The sequence below is a fragment of the Mastigoproctus giganteus genome, chromosome 3 (assembly GCF_048544385.1).
Source record: "Mastigoproctus giganteus isolate SK-2022 chromosome 3, ASM4854438v1, whole genome shotgun sequence".
Classification (NCBI taxonomy): domain Eukaryota; kingdom Metazoa; phylum Arthropoda; class Arachnida; order Uropygi; family Thelyphonidae; genus Mastigoproctus; species Mastigoproctus giganteus.
In genome coordinates, this window is record NC_143577.1 from 171,107,819 (window position 1) to 171,125,284 (window position 17,466).

Below are 17,466 nucleotides of genomic sequence, written 5' to 3' on the forward strand. Positions count from 1 at the left end.
TTGTATATACATTTTATTGTATATACAATTACACTATACAATTATACAATAGTGATTTCACTGTACATGGTCTATACATTATTAATATGGATTAAAACATTATTTTAATTTCTCAGTTGTCTCAGCATTTGACAGACCTCAGTATGTTTCCTCTCCTTGACTGTTGTGGGTTTTTCAAAATTTGAATAAATATTGGTATTTATAAAATATTTAAAAAATTAACTTGCTCTTATTTATTCATCACTATCTCTCTACCAACTTGATACTTTAAACTGGTAATGCGCAACCTTTTATTATTTTTTCTATTATTTTTATTATCATGCACAGCCATATTGTTATTTTTTCTTCAACTGCAGGCCACAACACAAAATGGGCTTAATGAATTTCTAAAATATAATACCAAAATTTTTAGTTTTTGTACACATAATACTCATATTTTCTTACATGAGGAAATAATTAAATGAACCTAATCATGCATATAACTTAGCACCGTTTAAGCATCATTTCTATACTTAGCTAAATGATATAAAGAAAAACAAAGTTTCCATAAAAAGGCACAATACTTCTCATATTGTGAAATCCTTCATGAGTTGCCTACTCTTGCAACTCTCAAACAGAAAAGTATATTGCTACATATTCTCAGTTGATTGCTACCAACCAGATGGAACCTTGCACCTTTTAACATCTCTCATATTATGGAAATAATTCAAAATTGGGCTGTCGGCCCTTACACTCTGAGTGCCTACTAACCCACCAATGAGGAGATAATTATCTCTGAAACAGTACTGTTTGGACAGTTGCATTTAGCTGAGAATAAGTAACAATAAATTTCTCTAGTTGAGAAGTGTTACTCATTTCAGGTGGAAGAAAAGGCAATTCACTGAAAAGGATTTTATAATTTAAGATCTACTCTAAGAATGCCTTTTTACGCAAACTTTGTTTTGCTTTATATGAATTAGCTATGTAGAAATGATGATAAGCATTAATTTATGTTAAATCTGCCATAGATTGAAGCTCACTCCTACAACTTACATGGGTATGAAACCATCACTAAAACTCCTTTAATAATGATCATAAAGTAAAGTAAAATTTTATAAATGACAACACCTAACTGATGTGAAGAGAACAGAAACTAAATGTTTAATACTGTATGTGTTACCTTATAGTATCATATAAAATCATTTTGTAGCAAACATTTTTGTAATTGACCAAGAAAATATCATTTGACATTTTCTTGGTTTACTGGAAATGTGCTTATAGCCCAAGCTAACTTGTAAAGTACTAGAGAGATACAGCTGTGTGACATGATATGCATTGTTATTTGTATAAAGTAAAACTAAAGTTATCTCAAAACAAAAATGCAATTTTGTAGTAAAGTTGTTTTAAACTAAACCCTCGAAATGAATTCAAATTTAGATTTTCGTATAAGTCAGTTCTGATGCATTAATTTGTTCAACTTCATTAATGAAAAAGGTTGTTTTTCATATATATATATATATATATACAGAGTGTCTCAAAAATACATGGCATAACTTCAGGAATGAGTTCCTCATATGTAGACAATAAAAATATTTTATATCAACATAGTTCCGGAAATGCCTGGTTTCCGAGTTTTGAAGGTCTGTCTATGACACTTAACTGTTCACATCACCTTATAGTAATTGTTCAAAATGTCCGCCTTCTGCCTGAATACAGGCCTCACATCAACATCTCATGGACTCGCAAAGACGATTGGCATCGTCTTTGCGTGACATTAGGTAGGTATTCTTGCAACACTCTCCAAATAGTCAAACGTTGAACAGCCAGTTGCATTGCTATTCTGCATGTGCTGATTCCAGGAGTGGCATGCACAACATCCAAAATCTCCTCCTCTACTTCAGGAGTCGTAGATCTTGGTCATCCTCTGTCGGCAGCACGAGGTGTAAAGGTCCCATGTTCACAAAGGCAGCAATGAATACCTTCAAACATTTTCCTGTCTGGACATCTTAGTTCTGGGAACCTTTCATGGTACAAACGACAAGCCTCCAGAGTATTGCCATCTGCCAAACTGTACATAAAGTGCATATCCGCTTGCTCCTGATTTGAGTACATGGTTGGAATGGAAAACCACCAGATTCTGTCAGTACCTTGTGATGAAGGAAATCACCTGCAGGAGATAAGACATTCCGGTTAATAACTCAGGAACCAAGCATTTCTGGAACTATGTTGATATAAAATATTTTTATTGTCTACAGATGAGGAACTCATTTCTGAAGTTATGCCATGTATTTTTGAGACACCCTGTATATATGAGGGGTTTCCAAAAAATAAGGTAACACATTTTTTCTCTCGATGAAATAAGTGATCTCCACAAAGTCTCCAGTTTTATTGATGCACTTGTCCCAATGATGGATCAGTTTATCAATACCAGTACTGAAGAAGGCAGTGCCCACATGCAGTAACCAAAGTACCACAGCCTGATGAACTTCCTCATCCGTGGTGAAATGCTTTCCTGAAAAGTATTTTTTCAGAGGGTCGAACAAATGGAAGTCTGAAAGTGCTAAGTCTGGCTGCAGGGGGGGGGATGTGACAGAGTTTCCCAACAATTACGGCGCAACCACTCACGAGTGGTGTGGGCAGTGTGTGGAGTTGCGTTGTCGTGCAACAAAATCACACTGCTTGTCAGGAGTCCTGGTTATTTGCATTGAATGTTGGTTTTCAGTTTTTCCAATGTTGCACAATAAAGCAGTGCATTGATTGTTCCTCCCTTCGGCAAGAAATTCACTATCTTGGTGATCCCAGAACACTGTGGCCATACTTTTCGGACACTGGGAACAGTTCTGAATTTGTTGCGCACAGGAGATTTTGGATGTTTCCAGGTCATGGAACCTTGTTTGCTCTCCGGGGTAAAGTGATAAACCCAAGTTTTGTGCGCTGTGACTGTATGCAAGTGAGAAAATCCTTTCCATCACTGTATCACAACAGGTTCTCCAGACACATCCCCATGCATTTTGCTTTATCCTCCTCTGAAAATTGTCAGGGCACGCAGCGGCAACACACCTTTCGAAAACCAAGGACATTGTGAACAGTCGACTTACTCAAGTTCACTATTTGTGCAATTTCAAGAAGTTTCACTTGCCTGTTTTCAAAAACGATGCCCTTAATGCATGAAATGTTGTTGTCTTCTGTCTTGCTTGATGAACGCCTGCCTGCCCGATGTCGATCTTCAATGTCAACATGGTCCACTTTAAATTCATTGCACCAAAACCACACTGCTTCTTTGTCATCGCCTTTCGCCATACACAGTAACCAGTTCATGGTGAATGGCACTTGATGAAAACCCTTTAGCTTGCAAAAAAGTGAATAACTTCATGAACACCTGTTTTGGACCACACTTGCACGGTAGCTGCCATTTTGCAACTGGAATCTGCTGTGAGGCAACAGTACCGCAACACTGCACTGGGTGTCTTTTTGAACATTATTAACAGGTCTATCTGTCCACTGCATTTAATCTCATTACCTTTCACCATTATTAAGAAAAAAAAATGTGCTACCTTACTTTTCGGAAACTCCTCGTATGTATATACCTTTAAAAAAATTGTTTCCTTCTGGTAGATTAGGCTATATGTTTCATAGGAGGCACCACTTATAAAAATATAGCACATCACCTCCTTGAATTTTTCTATTAATTAGCTTCAATGGAAAATTTTTCAATTTATAAACTCTTAATCAATATTTATCATAAAATATACATATTTTAAGATAATTAAGCAGTTAATTATCTTAAAAATTGTCTTAATCTTATAAAATAAAAACAAAAGAGAAATTCTTAAAAAGATTTCCACTATAACTTAAAAATATATTCTAGAACTTTCCATGTTAAAAAGGATACTTGACAAATTCAATGGCTTGTGACTTTAAATAACCAAGTGCAGTATTTTCAGCAAATGAGGACATATTAAAATGCAGGTTTTTCTCTAGAAAATAAAAGGGGGAATCATGTGCAAAAATTACAACCATTTTTATAGAGGTTAAATTAAGCAAGTAATCATAATACATCAGAGGATTTAAAAATTTTAATTGAATATATTATTTTAATAAATCTACAGGTCTGTTTTGTTTAAGAATTTTGGTACACAAGAGAAGCAAAATTTATAGATTCTGGAGTATGAGCAGATGTATGATAAGATTAGACAGATAACACTTAAAATAATTCACTTAATTATGATGAATTGCATAACAAGACCATGTTATGCAATTCATTACTATTCGATAGTTTGATTATTCGATATTGATGGTTCGATTGTTGAGGATTCTGCTCAGGTAGCTGACAGATTGAATAAGCATTTTGCATCCACATTCACATGAGGAATTCTGTAGGGAAGTGGAGGCCAAAAGCTTATCAAACTCTAACAGGGAGTTAAATGATTTTGTAATAACAGAGAGCAAAGTGAAGAAGAAATTGCTGAAGTCAAACATAAGGAAAGCAACTGGGATGGATCCAGTTATATTAAAGGAGGCAGCAAAGGAAGTAAGTAGGCCCTTAGCCATGATGATCAGGGCATCCGTGGACTCAGGGGAGGTCCCCATGGACAGGAAGTGGTAAATGTATCCCCAATTCACAAAGAGGGATTGAAAGGTGACACGAGTAATTACAGATCTGTTAGTTTAACTTCTGTTCCATGGGAAAATAATGGAGTCACTTGTTAAAGAAGCACTGCAGGATCATCCAGACAAGACTGCACATCTAGTTCAGACATAGCATGGGTTTCTTAAGGAGAAGTCTTATCTGACAAATCTGTTTGAACACTATGATGTTGTCACAAAGAAACTAGATGCAAAAAATAATTTTGATATCATATACTTGGACTTTAAGAGAGCTTTTGATACTATTGCACACAGAACTACTACTGCACAAGTTGGAGCATTATGGCATTAAGGGCAAGTTGCTACAATAGATATAAAAGGATGGTTGAGTGGGAGAAGACAGAGAGTGGTAATCAATGGACATTGCTCTTCATGGACTAATGTTATTAGTGAAGTTCCCCAGGGGGTCCGTTCTTGTTCTCTGTATTTATCAATGATATTGAAGAAGGTATATCAGGCTTAATGTCCAAGTTTGTAGACGATATGAAGGTTGGAAGGGTTGTTAATGAAAGTAGGGATGGTACACTAACTGCAACAGGATCTAGAAAAGTTGATCAGATGGGCTGAGAAGTGGCAACTGGTTTAACATTGACAAATGCAAAGTACTACATAAGGCTATATGTAGTACTTTGCACTGCCTTAGCAGTAACTGCAGAGTAAAGTACCAACTGTGTGGTACTAGACTCAGGATAATGGAGAATGAAAAAGACCTGGGGTAATTGTGCAGTTAGATATGAAGTACAGGTTGTACTAGTAGCTCATGGGGTATTTTCAATGATATATAGGAATTTTGCTAGTAGGAGGTGATTATCCCCTTGTATAAAGCAATGGTCAGGTCACACCTTGAGTACTGCATACAGGTCTTGTGGCCTCATTTTAGGAAAGATGCTGAGCTAGTAGAACAAGCAAAGAAGGACAACAAGATTAGTGAGTGCAACAAAGGGTTGCTGTTACCAAGACAGGCTCAAGTTCTGCAAATTACAGCATCTGGAGACTAGACACCTGCACTACTAGCTCACTGGGTCTTGTCATTGATATAGGAATTTTGCTAGCAGGAATAAGGAGGTGATTATCCCCTTGTATAAGGCAATGGTCAGGCCACACCTTGAGTACAGCATTCAGGTCTTGTGGCCTCATTTTAGGAACTTTGTTGAGCTACTAGATTGAGTAGAGAAGGGCAACAAGATTAGTGAGTGCAACAAAGGGTTGCTGTTACCAAGAAAGGCTTAAGTTCTGTAAATTTTCTGCAAGTTCTGCAAATACTAATGAAATTAAGAGTAGGAGACCAATGGAATTACTTAACAAGTACAGGTCACTGTTGAAAAAAAGCCATGAATTAGGGTTGAATTTGAAAGTGTCTCCAATTCTGCCCAGACACAATGATATATAGGAGGGAGTATAGGATGAGAGCCCTGTCAATCAATTTGGCCCTGGAAATATTGTGCAAGGCTCAAGGGGTAGAATTTTTTCAGCCTGGTCTGTACTTGTTAACAGGAGAGACTGCTTCTACAAGGATGGGATACACTTAAATAGAAAGGGTGCAAGAATGTTTGCTGATGCTATCGAGGCAGTGTTAGGTGAGTTGGAAAACTGCTAGATTGGGGGGATACAAGTATTAATAGACTAACAGTAGCCACTGGCAGAGGTGAAAGTGATTCTTGCACTGCTTCTATTGGAATGAGCCGCAGCCTGGAAAATAAGATGCAGGATATTTCAGAGGCTGCTGGGAATCATTGGGATACAAGTAAACACATGGGTTGTGTTAGGGTAGCTAAGAAAAAGAACAGGTGCATGTATACTTGCGTGTACACCAATGCTAGGAGTTTAGTAAATAAATTTGATGAATTTGAGGTATTGCTCAAAACATCAAAAGCATATATTGTGGGGATTTCAAAGACTGGTGTCACACAGAAATAAGGAATGCAGAACTGGAATTTGGGGAGTACAATGTCTACAGAAGGGATAGACAGGATAGGAAGGGAGGAGGGATTATGCTATTAGTTAAGAAATACATAAAATCCAAGGAAGTGAAGCCAGTCGACATTGCTGGAAAGTGCAGTGTCGAGTCAGTTTGGTGTGACATAAGCATTGGTATCAAAATTGAGAGTAGGAGCGTGCTATAGGCCTAATGACTCTGATGAGTATAATAAGAAACTGTACAGGGAAATAGAGTGGGCCAGTAAATCAGAGAGTCTTATAATGGGAGATTTTAATTTCCCAGATATTGACTGGAATTTGGGGGCTGGTCACTCACACACTAGTAAGGCTTTTGTGCATTTATTGGATGATTGTTTTCTACATCAGCATGTCCGGGAGGCAACTAAAGGGAGTAATACCCTTGATTTGATTATCAGTAGTGATTCTTCATGCATTAAGAATCTGCAGGTAAATGAACCACTAGGCGGCAGTGATCACAGTGTGCTGAAGTGGGATTTACTCAAAGAGGTAACTACCATTAGGGGTAAAGGGAAGGGTTATTGCTTTCGTAAAAGCGACTACGATGGACTGAGACAGTATTTAAATTCTATACAGTGGGACCACCTGATGATGTTACCAACAGAAAATTCAAAATGGGAAGCATTCAAAGAACTTATCTTGGAATCTACTAGGCTTTACATACCAACTAAGAAATATTGTTCAAGGTTTAGGCCTAAGTGGATGTCAGATGAACTAATGAGACATATGGCAGAGAAGAAAAATGCATGGGATACATACAAATTAACACGTTACACAGAAGCCTATGATAGATACAAGTTGATTTGTAACCAAGTTACAAAGGAGGTTAGGCAGGCGAAGGCAGATTACGAGAAATCTTTGGCAAGGGATGCAAAGAAAAACAGCAAAGAGTTCTTTACTTATGTAAACTCTAGAAGGAAGGGGGTTAATCAGATTGGTCCACTTGATATCGATGGGTCAACTGTTGATGATCCTGCTCAGGTAGCTAACAAACTAAATGAATATTTTGCATCGACATTCACACATAAGGAGTTATTCAGCGAGGGGAATGCTAGAGGTGTATTCAACTCTGGCAGTAAGCTAGAGAACCTTGTAATAACTGAGAGTAAAGTGGAGGAGAAATTGTTGAAGATAAATACAAGAAAAGCACCTGGGGTGGATGGGATCTATCCAGTTATATTAAAGGAGGCAGCAAAGGAAGTAAGCAAACCCTTAGCCGTAATTATGAGAGCTTCCTTGGACTCAGGGGAAGTACCCATGGACTGGAGATGTGCAAATGTGACCCCAATTCACAAAGGAGGATCAAAGGGTGACACAAGTAATTATAGACCTGTTAGTTTAACTTCTGTTCCAGGAAAATTAATGGAGGCACTGGTTAAAGAAGCACTACAGGATCATCTAGACAAGACTTCAGTTATAGCTCAGACACAGCATGGTTTTGTTAAGGGGAAGTCTTGCCTGACCAATTTGACTGGATACTATGATGCAGTCACAAAAGAACTGGATGCAGGGAATAACTTTGATATTATATACTTGGATCTTAGAAAGGCTTTTGATACTGTTGCACATTGAAGAAATGCTGCACAAATTGGAGCAGTGTGGCATTGGAGACAAATTGCTGCTATGGATAAAGGGGTGGTTGAGGGGGAGAAGACAGAGAGTGGTAATCAATGGACACTGCTCATCGTGGACTAATGTTATTAGTGGAGTCCCTCAGGGTTCAGTATTGGGTCCATTATTGTTTTCTATATTTATAAATGATATTGATGATAGTATATCAAGCTTAATGTCCGAGTTTGCAGATGACACGAAGGTTGGCAGGGTTGTCAAGGACACTACTGACACTATGCTACTGCAACAGGATCTGGAAAGGTTGAGCAAATGGGCTGAGAGGTGGCAAATGAAGTTTAACATTGACAAATGTAAAGTACTACATATGGGAAACAGCAACCCCAGAGCAATGTATCAACTCTGTGGTACTACACTGACAGTGGTAGAGAATGAAAGGGACCTGGGGGTGGTTGTGCAGGCAGATATGAAGTTTTCTGAGTAGTGCAGACAGTCTGCAAGAGTAGCTCATGGTGTATTGTCGATGATATATAGGAATTTTTCTAGCAGGGATAGGGAGGTGATTATTCCCTTCTATAAGGCAATGGTCAGGCCACACCTAGAGTACGGTATACAGGTCTGGAGGCCTCATTTCAAGATGGATGTAGAGATGCTGGAACGAGTACAGAGAAGGGCAACAAGATCGGTGAATGGAACAAAGGGGTGCTCTTACGAAGAAAGGCTTAAGTTTTGCAAATTACAGTGTCTGGAGACTAGGCACCAGCGAGGTAATCTGATAGAGGTGTATAAAGCCTTGAATGGTTTGAGCATGCTCAATGCTGATGGGATTCTTCCTCTTGCTCAGAATAGTCACCTGAGAGGGCATAAATTAAAATTGAGGAAAGACAGATGTAGGAAGACGTGAGGAAATTTGCCTTTAGCCAGCTGGTGGTTGGTTGGTGGAACAGACTTCCATCCCTTGTAGTGGAAGTTGATAGCCTAAATAAGTTTAAGGCTCAGCTGGACAGTTATTTCGAACGAACAGAGGGGTGAAATGGAAGTGGAAGTGGTTATTTTTTATTTATTTATTTTATTATTATTTTTTATGGCTGATGCTGCATAAGCTTGCTTTCTTGCATCAAATGCCTTTACTAATGCTAATGCTAAATTACAGCATTTGGAAACTAGATACCTGCGAGTTGTCTGATTGAGGTCTATAAAGCCTTGAATGGATTGAGCAAGCTCAATGCTAATGGGATTCTTCCTTTTGCTCAGATTACTCACCTGAGGTGGCATAAATTTAAACTGAGGAAAGCTGATAGTTGGAACAAATTTCCATCTATTGTAGTGGAGGTCGGTAACTTAAATAAGTTCAAGGCAGATCTAGACAAACATTTGGGAGTGAACGGATGGGTGAAATGGGAAGGGTTTTTTTTTTTTTTTGGCTGTTGCTATATAAGCTTGCTTTCTTGAATCATATGCCTCTACTACTGCCAATGCTAATTAATCTGTAAAAAAAAGAGTATTTTATGGTAAATCCTGTATTTTATGATTGTGGGGAGGGGGAGGAAGAATACATAGTTTGAAACTGAATATAATCATCAAAAATATGCTCTTTTAAAGACATCTGAGGCAAGTTAGTAATCAAAATTAGGGCATTTCAATATAAGATATTTTGAATGTTTCAGGATGGTACTGAAATTCCATCATCAGATCTATTAATGTACATGTGTGGGAATCGAGGTACACATACAACTTTTTTCCCTCCTGTTTAAAAAATAAACCTTTTAGTGAAAATGTTTAGTGGAGTATGTTACTTGTAAGTGATCTGAAGACTATAGATCAGTTTTTAGTCAGATTTTTTTTTCTGATAATTATTCTTCCTTTTTCTTTTTAGATAATGATTAGGGAAACAAAATTATTTGAAACATTCAGCTGTTTCAGAGAAATAAAATTTTCTAAATGTTGGAATCAAAATTCTTTGAAACGTTTCAGAGAATTTTGTTTCCAATAACATACATATTATAAATTATAATGTCCTAAATTTTATGGTGTTCTAATACCTTGAAGTGTGCAATTATTTCATAATGACTATAATTTACATTATAGTCATTATAATGTAAAAATGTTAATAATGTAAAAAAACAAATACTCATTTTATTGACAAAAAGTACATCTGCAAGAAAAAAAGTAGACATCAAGAATACATACAGGGAACAGAAGGGCAGAAAGCAACAAAACTGATAAATGATACAGGAATTAAAATTGAAAGGAAATTTCTGTAGCTTAAGATGAAAATGCCTATGATGGATGGGATCTATCCAATTATAATAATGGAGACAGCAAAGGAGGTAAGCAAATAGCCATAGGACCTTAGCCATAATTATGACAGCATATTTGGATTCAGAGGAGGTCCCTATGGACTGGAGATGTGCAAATGTATCTCCAATTCACAAAATGGGCTTCGAAAGATAACATGAGTAATTACAGACATGTCAGCTTTAACCTCTATTACAGGGAAAATAATTGAATCTCTGGTTAAAAAAGTAATGCAGAATGATTCAGATAGGAATAAAATTATACCAGTTGGTTACAGCATGGATTTGTTAAGGGGAAACTTGTCTGACCTATCTGATTGGATACTATGGTGTAGAAACAAAGAAACAGGATGAAAAAAATCATATACTTGGATTACGGGAAAGCTTTTGATATTATTGCACATGAAAGACTGCTGTACTGAAAGTACTGCAGTGTTGCATTAAGGGAAAGTTACTGCTTTAGATAAAGGAATGGTTGAGTGGGAAAAGATGGAGAGTGGTTATCAATGGACACTGCTCTTCATAGACTAGTGTTATTAATTGAGTCCCCCTGGGTTCAGTTCTCGACCCAATATTGTTTTCTATATTTAATAATACATTCATAAGGCTTAATGTCTAATTTTGCAGATAAAACAAACATTGGCAGAGTGGTTAATGACAGTAATGAGGGTAAACTATTGCAACAAGATCTAAAAAAATTAGGAGATGGGCTGAGAAATGGCAGTTTAACATTGACAAATGTAAGGTACTGTGTATGGGTAGCGGTAATCCCAGATTAAAGTAGCAGATATAATTTGCCACAGCCGCTTGCTCATCCAGCTGAGGTGGTTTCTAAAATTCAAGGTAAAAAAAAGTCCAGAAATCTATTAACACTTTTAGGAAACAAACTTCGATATTTATGCGTGTAAAGTGAAAAATGAAAAAGATGTGTGGGTAATTGTGCAGTCAGATATGAAGTTCTCTGAGCAATGCAGACAGGCTACCAGGACAGTTCTACAAATTGCAAAATCTGGAGACTTGGCACCTGCAAGGTGATCTGATTGAGGTGTTTAAAGCTTTGAATGGATTGAGTAAGCTCAATGCTGATGGCATTCTTCCTCTTGCTCCGACTATACACATGAGGAAATACAAATTCAAATTGAGGAAAGATGGTTGCAGGATAGATATCATCTACAAATTGCAAAATCTGTACCACATAACACAAATTGCACATAATGGCCTTTAGCTGCTGTTGCACCATAAAACCTCCAACAAGAACAACAACAGCAGGTCGGGACATGGTATAAAAAACACCTGATACTGAGCTCCATTAATCAGTGTTACTCTTGTTCTTCAGATGGGAAAGGCAGTGGACTTAATAGAGTTTGACAAAGACCAAATTGTAATGGGCAGATGACTGGGTTGGAGCATATCTAAAACAACATGGCTGGTGGGGTGCTTTTGGTCAGCAATGATTAGTACCTACCAAAAGTGGTCCAAAGAGGGGGAACCCACGACCCACCAGTGAGGTGTTGGATGACCACAGCTCATCGATGCTTGAGGGGAGCAAAGGCTCTCCCAGATGGTACATGGCAATAGAAGGTTGACTGTGGCGCAACTAGCCAGTAACTGGAATGCTGATGATGGGAGTAATGTGTCACAACATACAGTACATCAAACCCTGCTGAAAGTGGAGATGCGTAGCCGCAAGCTGCTCCAAGTGCCCATGCTAACCATGGTTCACAGGCAACAGCACCTACAATGGGCGCACAAGCATCGAAACTGGACCTTGAGTGATCGGAAGAAGGTCATCTTGTCTAATGAATAACGTTTCCTGTTGCACCATATGAATGGCCTGGTACGTGTGCATCGTTTATGTGGGGAAATGATGGTACCTGGATGCACAGTGGGACGAAAACAAGCAGGTGGCAGTGGCGTCATGCTTTGGGCGATGTTCTGCTGGGATACCGTGGGTCCAGTCATCCATGTGCCGGGCACTCTGACATCTACCACCAACCTAAATATCATTGCTGACCCGGTACACCCTTTCATAGCAACGGTCTTACCCTCTGGCGGTGCTATCTTTCAGCAGGATAATGCGCCATGCCACACCGCCCAGATTGTTTGAGACTGGTTCGCGGAACATGAGGAAGACTTCCAGGTATTGCTCTGGCCTCCAAATTCCCCAGACATCAATCCCATTGAGCATCTGTGGTTTGTGTTCATACAGCAACTCCGATCTGTGGCGCCTCAACCAATTAAAGGATCTGCTGGTTATGTATTGGTACCAGATACCACAAGACGCATTTAGAAATCTTGTAGCATCCATGCCTCGCCAGGTACGAGCTGTTTTGGCTGAATGTGGAGGACCAACATCATATTAGGTAGGTAGTCATAATGTTTTGGCTCATCGTTGTACACATGAGGGAACACAAATTCAAATCGAGGAAGGATGGTTGAGGACAGATAAGCGAAGCTTTGCCCTCAGCCAATGGATGATTGTATGCTGGAACAAGCTTCCACTTGTTGTTGTTGTGAAAGTGGAGTGTTTGAATAAATTCAAGGAAGAACTGAACAAACTATTGGAGGAAATGGATAGATGAAATGGGGATTTTATTTTATTTTTTTGTTCATACTATATATGATTGCTTTCTTGCATCATTTACCACTACTAATATTAATAAGTTAATGAAGTCCATTTCAGGTCATAACAAAGTTACATGAAAGACCACTTCAAATTTTTCTTGTTCTCCATTTCATTTCATAACAGAAGATCAGTAAAGTTCACATCAGGCCATAGTAACTTTTATTATGGCCTGATGGACATTAAAAGTTGGGAACATTCTTAAGTTAGGAACATTCTGCTGTTCTGGGTTAAATAATGGAGTCACTGGTTAAAGATGCATTGCAGGATCATCTAGACAAGACTGCAGCAATAATTCAGACACAGCATGGGTTTGTTAAGGGAAAGTCTTGTTTTCCCTTTTTCCTGTTTTGTATATTTTTCAGTGATATTGATGAAGGTATATCAGGCTTAGTGTCGAAGTTTGCAGATGATACAAAGATTGGCAGGGTTGTTAATGACAGTGTGCTACTGCAACAGAATCTAGATAATTTGGGCAGATAGACTAAGAAATGGCAACTGAAGTTTAACTTTGACAAATGCAAAGTACTGCATATGGGTAGAAGTAACCCCAGAGAAATGTACCAACTGTGTGGTCCTACACTTAAATGGTAGAAAATGAAAAAGATCTGGGAGTAATTGTGCAGTCAGATATGAAGTTTTCTGAGCAATGGAGACAGGCTGCCAGGGCAGGTCATGGGGTTTTGTCAATGATATATAGGAATTTTGCTAGCAGGGAGAAGGAGGTGATTGTCCCTCTGTATAAGGCAATGGTCAGGCCACCCTTTGAGTACTGCGTACAGGTCTGAAGGCCTCATTTTAGGAAGGATGTAGATTTGCTTGAGCTTGTACAGAGAAGGGCAACAAGATTGGTGAGGGGAATGAAGGGGATCATCTTACCAAGAGAGGCTTAAGTTCTGCAAATTGCAGTGGCTGGAGACTAGGCACCTGCGTGGTGATCTGATTGAGGTGTATAAGGCCTTGAACAGGTTGAGCATGCTGAATTCTGGTGGTATCCTTCCACTTGTTCAGATTACAAACCTAAGGGGGCATAAATTGAAATTAAGAAAAGACAGATGTAGAATAGATGTGCAGAAATTTGCCTTTAGCCAGTGGGTGGTTAATTGCTGGAACAAACTTCCATCTGTCATTGTGGAAGTTGATAGGTTAAATAAATTTAAGAAGTAACTGGACAAGCATTTGGAGGGGATGGTGTGATTTTTTTTTTTTTTTGTTGATGCTGCATAAGCTCATACACTTGCTTTCTTGCATCACAGGCCACTACTACTATTACTACTACATTCACTTGGGTTGTAAAGTCCAGAAAAGAACTACCAAAGATCCACCTCGTTTCTTAAGAGGAGTTAAAAAGGTTAATGACTCTTGGTATAAATGCTCCTGAGAAATGACACAAAAGTGGAGTCATAACCTAACTGTATTGAAGAAAGATTACTGACTCACAAAGCAGTAATAGTTTATCATCAAAGTGGATGCCCACCCAAATAAGATAACTATGTATGTACTACATTCATATCCCCCCCCCCGTCACAAAATAAGTACACTCTATTCCCCGTATTTCTATAATAATGCACAAAAAAAAATATCAGTGACCAAACTTACTATTGCTGAAACTTTTTCAGCAAATCAAACATCCTCCAGAAACAGGGTTTCAAACTTATATAAAAACAATCAAAAAATGGCATAATTAAGACATTATATTGCTAATTGTTCGTTCGTTCGTTATTTGGTTTTTAGGAGCATTAGCAACTAAGGCCATATTGCTCCGGGATATGCGGTGGTCATTCCTTGACCTTTCCGCATACTCCGTATTTGGTGGTGACGGGCTCGAACCCCGGTCTAATCAAGAAGCATGTGCTACGCACTGCTGCTCCTTCCCACCTGGCTACGGAGGCGCCCGATATTGCTAATGTACAAGTAAGTGCATTTGCATCATTTCTGTACATACCCAACTACATAAGTAGTTATAAATTGGCATCATTAAGTATATCTCATATTGTAAATACCTTCACAATGTGTTGCCATGGTATTGCACTACCTCGAATAAGTAACACTTCACCACAGGAGAAGACTATTGTTACTTATTCTCAACAGATACCATCAACCATACGGCACCGTTTCGGAGCTTATTGGCTCCTCATCAGTGGGTGGGCAGGTACCCTGGCGTTGCAATGATGACAATCCAGTTGCAAAGTATAAATCCACAATATGAGAGTTGTTATATGGTTTTTAGGAGCATTAGCAACTAAGGCCATATTTCTCTGGGGATATGCAGTGGTCATTCTCTGACCTTTCTGCAACCTCCGTATTTTATTATTATTATTATTATTATTAGCTATATGGTGCAAGGAAGCCTGAAGGCTTATGCTGAAAAATTTCAAAATTTATCCAAAAAAAAATTTGAGTTACCCAGACAGAGAGAGAGAGAGGAGGGAATCACCAAGAAAGAGAAGATTGATGCTCGGGACCCTGGATGTGCCAAGCTCATACTCACCAAATGTGAGCCCCTGGGATTATTTTGGTGGTCACAGGCTCAAACCCCGGTCTAATCAAGAAGTGTGTACTACGCACTGCTGCTCCTGCCCATCTGGCTAACAATATGAGAGATGCCTGATGGTGTGGAGTAATTTAGATTATGGTATAGTTTAGGGCTAAAGCCTCAGGTTGTGTAAATAGTTTAGCTAATGTACAAGTTAGTACATTTGCATCATTTATGTACCTAGCCAACTACAGTAAACCCCCGCTATTCGCGGTTACGTTCCTGAGAAATGTCGCGAATACCGAAAACATGAATACTGAGTTATGGCTCCCATAGTAATAAAGGGGTTCTGTTCCAAAGTATGAAATATATAAGAAAAACTAGTCTAAAATTTTGTCTATGTATGTATTATATGTACTTTCATAATATGACTATGTACATAGGCAGTACATAGTGAAATGCAAGGATATGGCATCGAAATGAAAATAAGAAACAATTTAATATTAAATGTAATATTTATTAGAAATTTCAAACAAATCTTTCAAACCAGCGCCTTTGCTTGCTAGCAAAAAAAACATCCAGCCAGTGGTATCACCAGTTTCGCTAAAGTGTTGATAAAGGAGTTTTGCCTTTTCGCGAATGATGAGTGAACTTAACGGAATTTTATTTTGAGTTCGGTCTTCTATCCACAGATTTAAAGCTTTTTCCATTTTTTCTAATTTAACATCACGAGTTACAGAGCAAATTTTTGAAGCAATTAGCGCGTTTTCACGGACACTACGGCAGATTTTTTCTTCCGATTTCTTGACTGATCGTACTGTTGACTCATTGATTTTATAATGTTTTGCCACTGAGGAGACACTTTCACCATTAGAAATTTTGTCTAATAACTCAATTTTATTCACTAATGTCATCACCTTCTTTGATATTTTCACATTTCTCTTTTTATTCTTAGCCATATTTTTGTAGGGGTTAGAAAGAACTTGTCCACAATAAAGTCACTTTCTTCCGTTAACACACTCGAAAAAGTCCGTTTTACACTGCATAACGGTAGATTTATAATTTTTGTAAGCATATCAATTTATAAATATAAATTGATAAATTTATTCAATTTATAAACATATAAATTAAAAGGAAACGATGAAACCTTCCATGACAAACGCATAACACATACTGAACAATGATTAGCGAGAAACATCCACGCTCGCGATTTTTTCACCCCTCTCCTCCCACCCACTGAGCGCTGTTTTGACCGGAAAAGGTAATTTTAGCCACGCCCATGTTTTTTATGGTGGAAAATATTCACGGCGCTTTAAAATTCACATTTTTTTAGGTTTCATTTTATATTAAATCGGCGATCGCAAATACGCGAAACCGCGAATACAGATACCGCGAATAGCGGGGGTTTACTGTACTTAAGTAGTTATAAATAACAGAATAATTACCTCTCTGTCTCTAGCAAAATTTTTATATATCATATATACAATACTCTGCGATTCTTATGGCCTGTGCCCTAGTCCAAATGTTTTAATAGTTCACAGTTCACTAATGGTTTAATAGTTTCTTTCATAGTTCACTAATGTCATAGACTACGGAAAAAGTGATATTGTTAGCAGCCTGTCCAAACTTATGAGAGAATTTCATATGGGATTGCACATTTACCCTCAATGGCATTAAGTTTTTACTACCCATATATTAAGATATATCTAGAATTATATTACCAAAAAAGGTAGAACTTTACATTTTATACTCATTATTGGTATTAGTATTGGCAAATGAAAAGCAAGCTTATAAAGCATTAGCCAAAAAAAAAAAAAACCATTTTCCTCGTCATCTGTCCGATTCCCACAACAGTGTGTCTAGTTCTTCCCTGAATTTATTCAAACTAGTCACTTCCACAACAAGAGAAGGAAGTTCCA

General features: G+C 38.0%; 1 protein-coding gene across 1 annotated transcript in view; it reads right to left on the bottom strand.

Annotated features, from left to right (window-relative positions):
* Positions 1 to 17,466, bottom strand: part of LOC150088409 (1-phosphatidylinositol 4,5-bisphosphate phosphodiesterase-like) — a 754,578-nt gene that overhangs the window by 281,349 nt on the left and 455,763 nt on the right. The window contains exon 20 of the mRNA XM_090370149.1: positions 3,872 to 3,956. Coding sequence (XP_090226275.1) covers positions 3,872 to 3,956 — 85 coding nt within the window. The remainder of the gene's footprint in view (positions 1 to 3,871; positions 3,957 to 17,466) is intronic.